Below are 9,958 nucleotides of genomic sequence, written 5' to 3'. Positions count from 1 at the left end.
CTGCAGTCCCCTCAGGGGTGTCCCTGCTCTGGTGTGCTGAGCCTCCTTCCAAGAGGGCACCTCCAGCCACGTCCTCAACAATGTCCCCTTCCATGTGCCTCCCCCGTGTCTATTTAGCGCACTGTCACATGCTGCTTCCTGTGCTTCCCGCTGGGCTTTCTGCCACTGCCAGCTCCTCCCTTTCTTAAATAAGCTGGAGCAAGGCACCGTGTGCTCCTCTGAGGAGTTGGACTTTTGTTAGGCACTGGGTTTGGTCCGTTATGGAGCCATTTGGAGCTGGCCGTGACCAGCACAGGGCAGTTGATGGCTTCCTCCCTTGCAGCCCTGCTAGCAAAATGTGCAGCTTATCCCCAACACACCAGTGTGGCCGGCTGGGTGATGCTGGGAGAAAGGTCCTGTCCTTGCCTAATTATAGGAACTCCAGTCTCCATTCATAAACAGAGAAATAAAACCAAACTTCTCTGCCGCAGCTTGCTAAATGGCAATGTTGTGTTATGTGGCTAGGCTGGTAACACTTTCACAACTGTATTTGTTATTTGCTTGTCCATCTGAGTAGTTGTGTCTGCTCCTATGCAACTGCTGATACCTGGGTTCAGAGGTGGCTGGTTTCTGTAATGATCACATTAATGTATATTTTCATAGCCATTTTTTTTTGCCTAAAACTTTCTTAAAGAGTTAGTTTCTCTCTGTTTTTCAGATCTGAAGGTACTAGTTCTGCTGACACAGAGGTGGCAGCTCAGGTTGCCAGGGAAGAGCCAGAGCTGTGCTCCACCAGCGTAAGTAGTCATGTTCTTCTCAGAGATAATTTCACTGTCTTGTTTTGTTTGTCCCACTCATTGAACAGTTTTGTTATCTCATTCCTATTATCTTTTGGTCTGACCTTGAGTTCCGTGTGGGATTGTGTGTGTTAAAAAGACAAACACAGAAGGGATGAGATTTCAGGTTTGGGGGTTCGAGCCATCCTCTCTCAGTCCTTGCAAGATGGAATCTTGGTAGAAGGAGGAAGAATCAAGAGTAGTCATGTGATTAACAGAAGACTTGGGAACAAATTGCTATTGATGGCCGAGTCTGTGCGTGCAGGGCTGGATGCAGCTGTGGTAAGAGCTGGTGAGAGTGACAGTGGTGGTGAATGGTGGGTGTAGTATTGAATCCTGCTCTTCTGTAGCCTAACGTGCATGCTACCTTGGGGGGGTATTCAGTCCCCCTAACATCTCTCTCTCTCTTCCTCAATGCATCTTGTTTCTAGCTGTACAAAATCTTTACATGATGTTTAACTTAAAAATGCTGAAAGTTATGTGGTTTTCCTGAACTGTTGCAGGGTGCAGAGTCCTCGGAGTGAAGAGACTATGTGCTGATACTGCTCTTAAGCAGACAGGAAATAAGCCATTCTCCTTGCTCCTCAGGGCTTTCTCCTCCTACACTGTGCCTTAAACATGGAAACTGTAGAAATGAATAGTGTATCCTTGAAACGTCCTCATTCTGAGGATGATGTGGCTAATGCAGATGAGATTAAAAGACAGAAGATCTCGGAGAAGTCTAAAACAGGGAACAACTCTGGGCAGAGTGTTGAGACTGTAACAGAACATCCTGACAAATCTCTGCTTGAGGGCACAAAAAATGAAATAATCCCCAATGAGGAGAGTGAGGAGCAGGAAGATGATGAACTAGAGGACAGTGATGAAGATGGAGATCCAGAGAGCTTTGCAGACATGATGAAGCATGGACTGACAGAAAGTGATGTTGGCATAACTAAATTTGTTAGCTCTCATAAAGGGTTTTCTGGAATCTTAAAAGAGAGGTAAGTCTTTGTCTTGTTATGTATGTTAATTCCTTGAGTTAAGCAGCTGGTTTTCTTTGTTTTCCTTTTCTGACTCTCAGGATGCAACTGGATTATGTGCAGCCACTTGCGAGGTTCATCACTTTGCTTTCCTAGGACTGAGACTGAACGAAAGGTTTAATCTGGAATTTCTCTAGATTGTTTTTTCCTTTGGTTTTTTTTCTCTCGTCAAATGAAGCTCTGAAGAAAGAAGCTGTGTATAGATAGACATAACATGATTACGCTAACCTTTGTCATTTGTCTTGCGCTCTGGCAGCAGCATCCAGCATAAAACCTTATGCAGTACACCCACCTTTTGTACTACCCTTCAGTGCTGATGCAGGATGCACTGGAGAACGGTATTGAAACCATCCCTCTTTGGTGGTTCTTTGCTTTTCCCTGACTTTTTTGTGCTAATATCTTTAAACACATATATTGTCAGATGGTCCATTGTAATGTCATTTACAAAGCATAAAAGGGAATTTTATAACTCAGGGTGTGGAATTTTTAATTATATACTTAATAAGAAGTTTGGGTTTTAGTAGCTTTTTTTAAAATGAAGCTTACAGGTTTTTTTAAATTAAATAACATCTGTGAATAAAACAATGCAAATACAAAAATTCACTGCAGTGAGAATCATTGTTGCCCTGACTTAGCAAAGCAGTTAAAGATGCTTTGTGTATATACCAAGATATCCCTGTTTTTAAATACTGGCTTCATATGTAGATCATTTTACATAATAAAGTGATATGTACATATTATGTATATATTTAATCTTTGTATGCAGCATTAAGCAGCTAGCGTAATGCTTCATTGGGAACACAGTCTGAGCTGAACCTCCTTCTGGGAATTCTGCCAGTTTTGAACCGAGGTGGCCAAAGGTAGCCAGGTGGTAGAAACGTTCTTGGGCTCATGGTTTTTCTTTGATCCTAGTTTACAACACCTATCATTCATTTAGTCCTGGCATTTTTATGGTACCAGTCGCTAGCATGTCTAGACAGCTACAGATAATTAGAGGGAGGACACATGACACTTCTCAGGAAGGAACTCTACCGTATGTCAAACAAGGGCTTGGGGGAGATACAGTATGAAGTTTTATTCATCTTTCAATGTTCATAGACTAAGAATGTTGGTTTTTTTCTTATTCTTCCTTTACAAGCAAGTGCTACTTAAAAATTATTCAGCAATTGCAACAGACTGTCTGTGCTTTGTTCAAGTCAGAATGTGTTTATTATTGGACATAGTGACTTGATAGAAAATGTCACCGTCAAATTCTTTGTTGCTGTCGTAGAGTATGCAGAGTTTGCAGTTCATTTGAAAGATGTTTGCTATAATTGAATATATGTAACAGAGCTGAATTTGTCCTGCTTTCCTTAGAGTGGCTAACGTGTACTTTATTCTGTAGGTTATCTGAAGTGACAGAGTTAATGTGTTTGTGTTCACTTTATAGCAATGCAGTAGAGTCTTAATTGTCAGTAACGACTGGGATTGAGGATATGCGTTACGGATCTCTGCAAGCTTGTGAGAAAATGACTCAGAACAACTACAGCAGGTGTTTGGGTATCTGCAAAGATGTCTGCTGTGTTTAGATATGCCAGACTTTCTTCTGTGTTCTTCTGGTAGCCTTCTGAGGGGCAGGAATAGGTACAGCTTTCTCAAGGTTGAAGTTTCTTTTACATGAATTAAATTATGTGAATTCAGAATTCTTGAGTGAATTCTGCTAACAGACAGCTTCTTGGGAAAGGACGTAATGCGGTGTGGCTTTTTTTTTTTTAATTACAAATTTAATGTGTTTCTTCCTATCAGATACTCAGACTTTGTTGTCCATGAAATAGGCAAAGATGGACACGTGAGCCATTTAGATGACTTTTCTGTTCCAGTGGATGATGAGGTAAATTTCGAGGTAAAGATTCAGTAATGGCTGTGGTCCTTAAAGCAAAAACATTAAAAGGCTGAAAGTTGTTCTGTGAGGGTTACTGAATGTTTGTATTTTCCCTCCCAAAATATGCATTAGGACCCATCAGAAGAAACATTTACAGTTTTGTCAGATGAAGACAAGCAGCGTTTAGAGGAGCTCCAGCTTCTTAAGAACAAGGAAGCTAGTGTTGCCATAGAGGTAAAACTAATAAATGATACAAAGTTTGGGGTGGGGGGAGGATGAGAGAGTGAGTGAGTGAGCGGAAGGTACGTGCTTTTACTGCATGTAAATTATAAGAGCACTTTGAACATGATGCAACTGGTAATAACTGAAATGCTTCCAGTTTAGGGTTTAACTCTGTAAAGCCTTACAGATGTACTCAAATTCAGGCACATGAGCTGCCATTTTGATTTCGGTGGAACTGTGCACCTGAACCCAAATACATGTCTGAATTTCTGTGGTGGTAACATTTTCTTGCAGTGTTTTGGTTTTCTATCTAGTAGTGATTTTATAGAATAATTATGTAAGAAGGATTAAATAAAACATCCATCCTGATGACAGACTATTTGCAAGGTCGGTGTTTAGTGATATAATAGAAAAGAAGATAAACATGCTCTTCTGTAACAATAAAAATAAGGTACAAAATGAAATTAAAACTTGTTTTTAAACTTCCAAATAGTCCATATACTTGCAGAATAACTGTTGACCTAAATTTGGGACACAGATGAGTAGGATGAAATTCACACTTTAAATACTCTTATCTAGCAGGTTTTTTTTCCTTTAGTGCATATCGGGAAAACTTTGTTTTGCCAGAGTTTTCATTAGAAGAGGGAATTTTATTAAGCACAGAAGAGGACAATAAATCTTGAGAATTTTCTTTTGTGAATGTTGAAACTGGGGTTTGTAGTGGAGTTATTTATTATTTTTCAAACTAATTTTAATAAGTAGGCCAGAATTTTAAAAGTATACCTATTCAGTACTTTAGCGTGATTTGGTGGGTTTTCTTTAAGCATGCAAAATTTAACTCTGAGAGAATCTCTCACCTTTTGTGGTACTTTATTTGATTTCTGCATGCGTGTGTATTAACACAGGTAATTGAAGACACCAAAGAAAAAAGAACAGTTATCCATCAGGCTGTGAAGTCCTTGTTTCCTGGACTGGAGACTAAAACAGAAGATCGAGATGGAAAAAAATACATTATTGCTTATCATGCTGCTGGGAAGAAAGCACTGGCAAGTGAGTTTAAGTATCACAACAGTTGGGTAAAGTAAATGCTAAAATTATCCCAAAGATAAAAATCATTAGTAAGTACTTCAGGTGGAGCATACCTCCTGATGGAGTCAGGCTTTGCTTTTTCCTCTTTGCAACTGATGCTGTGCATCTAAAATGACTAGGAGCACAAGGAGTGTCTCAAATTTAAATTTTTACTTGTTCTTCTTTCCAAATCATTCATCGAATACAATCATGTTAGAAGCGAGAGGATCTTTTGCTATTTCAGTAGAAATAGGCAAAATAGGGGCTTTTTTTTTCAGTGTTGTTTGAACTTAGCTTCCATTAACTTACCAGGATGTGTAAGTGTGCATCGTGGAAGAGGTTGTAGCTGAAATGTGTACGTGACACTGCCAGTCAGTGTAAACTTGACTGTCTTGAAAATCCATGACTAAATTTTCAATTACTTGAATAGAGACAAGCAGGTATTTGTTTTTTCACAGTTATAGTTTGACACAAACATGATGTATTTACCATTATCTCTAAAGCTACTTCTGTTTCCAAGGCTAATTATATTTGCAGCAAATTGTCTTTAGTAACTGTGATTTATAATTAATATTCTGGAATAATCAAAGTAATGAAGGATTTTTAAAATTAAGTGTTATCCACCTTAATCTTGCCAAATACTGTTTTGGTTACTGGGGATAAATTATGTGTTCTACATCTTTTAATGTTATTACAAATTTGTTGCTACTGTAAATTGAGAGGATTGTCTACAGGCAGAATGTTGCACATTTAACAAAAAGTTTTAAGGTTTGGTTTGGTTTGGTTTAAACTGATTGCAGTATTGTGTCATTTCAACCTACTACAGATGACAGTATGTAAACCTAGCCCTTTCGTTTTAAAAGTAAAGGAGATAGAGAAAGGATAAGGAGATAAGATAAAGTTGGAAATAAAACCATCTCCACATTCAATTTAGTTATTATTTTTCAAGGCTTGTTCTAAGCAAATATGGGAACGTTGTATTTTTATTGGTACAATTACAATGTGTATAATATGTATATTGTTTAACCATGTTTAGAAAATTTGTATGCTTGCATGCTTTATGCATGGAGTATGTATACTTACTGGCACAAAATTATCCTCAGACAGTTTTGTTCTCTGTTGGTTTGTAATGATTTTACCTCCACCCTTTCCTTCTACTGCTTCTATTCTTTAACCATTGTTACAGTCAAGTGGTTGTTACTAAGCGGACCAGTCCAATTTAAGAGATACTGTGTAAAAGAATTTAAGTATTTGAAGTATGCCGAAAAGAATTTAGTTATGTGTCTCTAGGATTAAAACATTATCTGGAGCACCATCTTGTGATGCAGAGAAGCATCATCTTTTAAATTTGGATTCTTAAGTTCTGATGCTACAAACACCTGTGCATGTTGGTGGTGTGTGCAGTTTCAGTGAGTGTGTGCAAATGCTTATGAATGTAGGATTTAAGAGTGCAAGTTCTTTTTAGTCAGGATTATATTTATCTTGCGTGTTTATATGGCCACTAACATGTCTCAGTCCGGAGTGGTTTCTCCAGGCAAGAAACGTTTCAGAAGTGTAGAATATTTGAATATTAGCTGAGATACCTGATCACTTTTGTTGATAATGTAAAAGGTTACCAAACATACTTTCCTAAAATTTAAAATTAGAAACTGCTTTCTGTCTATAGTAAGTTTACACCCCAAAATACTTAAAATACTGCCTTACTAAATTGTCAGTAAACTGCTGTTTCATTGTTGTCCACAAATGAAGTTTGTTGCATCTCCAGTTGAAGCTTTCCATATGTTCACTGTTTGCCTCTGCACGATTCCATTGCATAACTGTCTAAATTGCTGTCATCCACCACCTAACTGTTGGATGCTCCCTAAAGCATAAACAATCCCATGACCATAAACCTGCATGCTCACCTCTAAAAACCCTTCGGCAGTCTAAAAATTAAACACTACTCTTTTGTGCTCTTTATGCTATGCATTGGGACAGAGGTCAGAACTGCAACAGGTAAGAGATGTTGACATTTCATGCAAACAAAATGAAATGCCAACCATTACGACCTCCTAAATAGCGACAAGACTGGCCAACCTTGTAACAATTAATTCTTTACAAAATCCTGCACATAAGTAATACTTAAAATTCCCTGAAACAGACAAGAATTGGGCTTGTGCCACCTCTTTTTCCTAGTGCAGTATAGACAGCAATCATTCAGTGCAGAGAAAGTCTGGCAGTAATAAGTGATGGGAATTATCAGTTTTGACAATACTGTTTGACATCTATGGTAATTTTTTCATTGATTTCATTAAGCCAAGCCTTTGCCCTTCAGCCTTGTATTTCAGACACCACCATCTGTATTTATACAACTTTAATAGTACATATCCTACATCCTGATATTAAAAAAACTTCCAGCCCTCGAGTTGCAGCAAAAGATTTTTAAAAAGGACTTGGAAATACAGTTTTACTGTTAAATATTGGGACTGTAGCTGCAGCCTCCTCGTACTCAGAATGGCCAGCAGTGTGGTGGATAGGCACATGGCTGTGATGCCCAAAGCACAAGGAGCTCATTGGTATAGATAGTCCTTTTAGCCTAGCCCAGATGAGGGCTCACTTTTTGAAGGGTGTTGAAATGACCGTGTGCAAGATGGATTAGTTAAAGTATGATTCCAGCTGGAGAAGATTTTCCTTGTGAATCGCGCTGTGTCGTCTTCTCTTCCCTTCTAATTACTGAGTTCTTCAGGAAGGACTCTGCTCTTCAAGCTGAATGCAGTGTTTCACTGGCTGTGCTTAAGAGCAGTGGTGGCTCAGAAGGGAGACCAGCAGGAGCATGAGGTCTCTCAACAGGCTTTGCACCACACTGCTCAGTTTAGATCCTAGGAGACTCCATGGCGGGGTTTGCTTAGAAACTGATGGTACGAGGCAAGTGTTGCAATATTTTTTAAGATTAAAAATGACGTGTATAGTATTTGATACTGTAGCATCCAAAATGTTTTTTCCAGAAGTGTGTATATAAATGTCAGCTTCTGAAAAAAAGCAAGAACAATTATCTTTTACCAGAAAGTTTCCTGAAAATCAAACATATTCACTGTCTGTGGGGGATATCTGTGCTTTGTTAAACTAACGTGAAGAAAAAGAACAAAATTTCCCAAGGACTTCCTTCCTGCATTGGTGTTTACGTACTGGAACAGGACTGGCTTTTTCAGTTAGCTTTTGCTGTTACAAAAGACACTTAGGCCCTTTTTGTACAAAACCAGGAATGTCTGCTTGGTGGCTACCGGGAGATAAGGGACTTCTTATTTAAAACAAAACAAATCCGTACTTTTGTTCTTATAAAACAAAGACTTGATAAACAAAGCACCTCAAAACTGGTTGCTAAACTTGTGTAGAATCAGCCCCCTTCCCAGTAATGCCATCAACAGTGGGTGATTGTGAAAGGAAAGTTTTATCTCTGGAGGTTTTTATGTGCAACAAGAGCTTGACAAATACATTGATGGTTTTCCTCCCTCTCCAGAAAATGCCGAATAATTGTACAGAACTGTAAATCGGTTGTTAGTCTGCAGGAGCTGAAGTTATCTTGCCCTCTGGCCTTCTCTAAACAGTATTGAATTATTTATTTTATATATATTTTATATATCTAACAGGCTTGAATTATTTATTCATGTCTCTGTTATCCCAGAATTCTCTCTCCCGTAGGACTTAAAAAAAAAAATTCACCTTAAAGTAATTTTTTGTGAGTATACTTTTTTAGGCTTTTGTAGAGATACAACTCATGCTTTTGCATGACACACAGAAAAAATCATACAGAAATAAAGAATATGTTAGTACTATAAATAGTAATTGTAGTCTTCCCACAAACAGGGCTCTAATCGTCCTCATCTATTAATTATAGAAGGCACTAGATGAAACATGGGGTGGCTTTTATTGCTAAAAGTCAGTGTAAAGATAATGTTTTTGAGAAATTTAATCAGGCAATAGGGCAGTTGAATGACTAGGGTACATTTTTAGATAATGTCAAAGGAACTGTCACCATTTCATTCAAGATTTTCTAGGTAACAGAATTGATTAAAGAGAAGTTTACCACCCAGTGGAATGGGAGAAGGTGTTTTTCAATGTGCTTTGCAGCTTTTGCTGTCAGTAATTCACTTTTTTCTTTTTTTCCCCAAAAAAAGCAGAAATTGACTTATGCATATTTGTTTTAAATGTAGCTGCAATGGCAAAGATATTAATTAAATTTAAAAAAATGACACTTTAAAAATTTTAACCTTTTGTTTTTAAAGATCCAAGAAAACACTCTTGGCCAAAATCTAGGGGAAGCTACTGCCACTTTGTACTGTACAAGGAGAACAAGGATACTATGGATGCCATTAATGTCCTATCCAAATTTTTAAGGTAAGGCTGTTGTTTCTGCCAGCCTACAGTCCTCCCCATGTACGGTTTATGTTACTGTAAATGTAGTGCTTCAGAATTACGTAAGAGCAACACAAGTGATTACTATTGCTTAATTTGTAGCCAGTGTTTAAAAAAAAAAAAGTTATTTTAGAATATTGAATTTGAAACTTGTAAGTTTTGGAAAGAGATGAGAATAGAAGAAAATGATCCCAAGAAATCTGAAAGACTGTACTCTATTACCTCAGTGGAAAGAGGTCCACGATTGAAGTTGACTGATCTGAGAAAGGCTTGGCAGCTCAGAGCCTCATTGGGTGTAACCTGAATTAAAAGCCAGTTTTTTCCCAGTGTGTGAATATATGCGAGTATGTTATGAACCTGTCAGATGTTGTGATAGTATGCTGATCAGTTCCTAAGCAGCTACAGTTGATAAACTGTTGTTCCATATATTAATTTCTCCATGGCAACACACTCTTAGTTCCTGTCACAGCATCAAGGGCAGCAACAAAAAGATCTGCCAAAGGCACGATGTGAGCAGAGTGCATTGCAGAGGAAGGACTGTTTTAAAATTGGGTCAATTCAGTGATCCAATTGTAGGG

The 9,958-nt window shown here is 38.2% G+C and overlaps 1 protein-coding gene across 1 annotated transcript; it reads left to right on the top strand.

The window, feature by feature from the left end:
* The first annotated feature begins 1,433 nt into the window (after positions 1 to 1,433).
* LOC104470385 (pseudouridylate synthase 7 homolog) lies at positions 1,434 to 9,366 on the top strand. The gene is made up of 5 exons (XM_010085280.1): positions 1,434 to 1,798; positions 3,623 to 3,719; positions 3,831 to 3,932; positions 4,826 to 4,970; positions 9,251 to 9,366. Exons 1-5 carry the CDS (start codon positions 1,434 to 1,436, stop codon positions 9,364 to 9,366), a joined length of 825 nt encoding a protein of 274 aa, XP_010083582.1.
* The last annotated feature ends 592 nt before the right edge of the window (positions 9,367 to 9,958 follow it).

The sequence above is a fragment of the Pterocles gutturalis genome, unplaced genomic scaffold (genome assembly GCF_000699245.1).
Source record: "Pterocles gutturalis isolate BGI_N339 unplaced genomic scaffold, ASM69924v1 scaffold48000, whole genome shotgun sequence".
In the NCBI taxonomy this organism is placed as follows: domain Eukaryota; kingdom Metazoa; phylum Chordata; class Aves; order Pterocliformes; family Pteroclidae; genus Pterocles; species Pterocles gutturalis.
This window is presented reverse-complemented; position numbering and strand designations above follow the sequence as displayed.

Excerpts from the sequence above, each read along its gene's own strand:
- LOC104470385 (XM_010085280.1), top strand. The coding sequence starts at position 1,434 with ATGGAAACTGTAGAAATGAATAGTGTATCCTTGAAACGTCCTCATTCT. Across the intron at positions 1,799-3,622 it reads TCTGGAATCTTAAAAGAGAG|ATACTCAGACTTTGTTGTCC; the intron begins GTAAGTCTTTGT and ends TCTTCCTATCAG. Across the intron at positions 3,933-4,825 it reads AAGCTAGTGTTGCCATAGAG|GTAATTGAAGACACCAAAGA; the intron begins GTAAAACTAATA and ends GTATTAACACAG.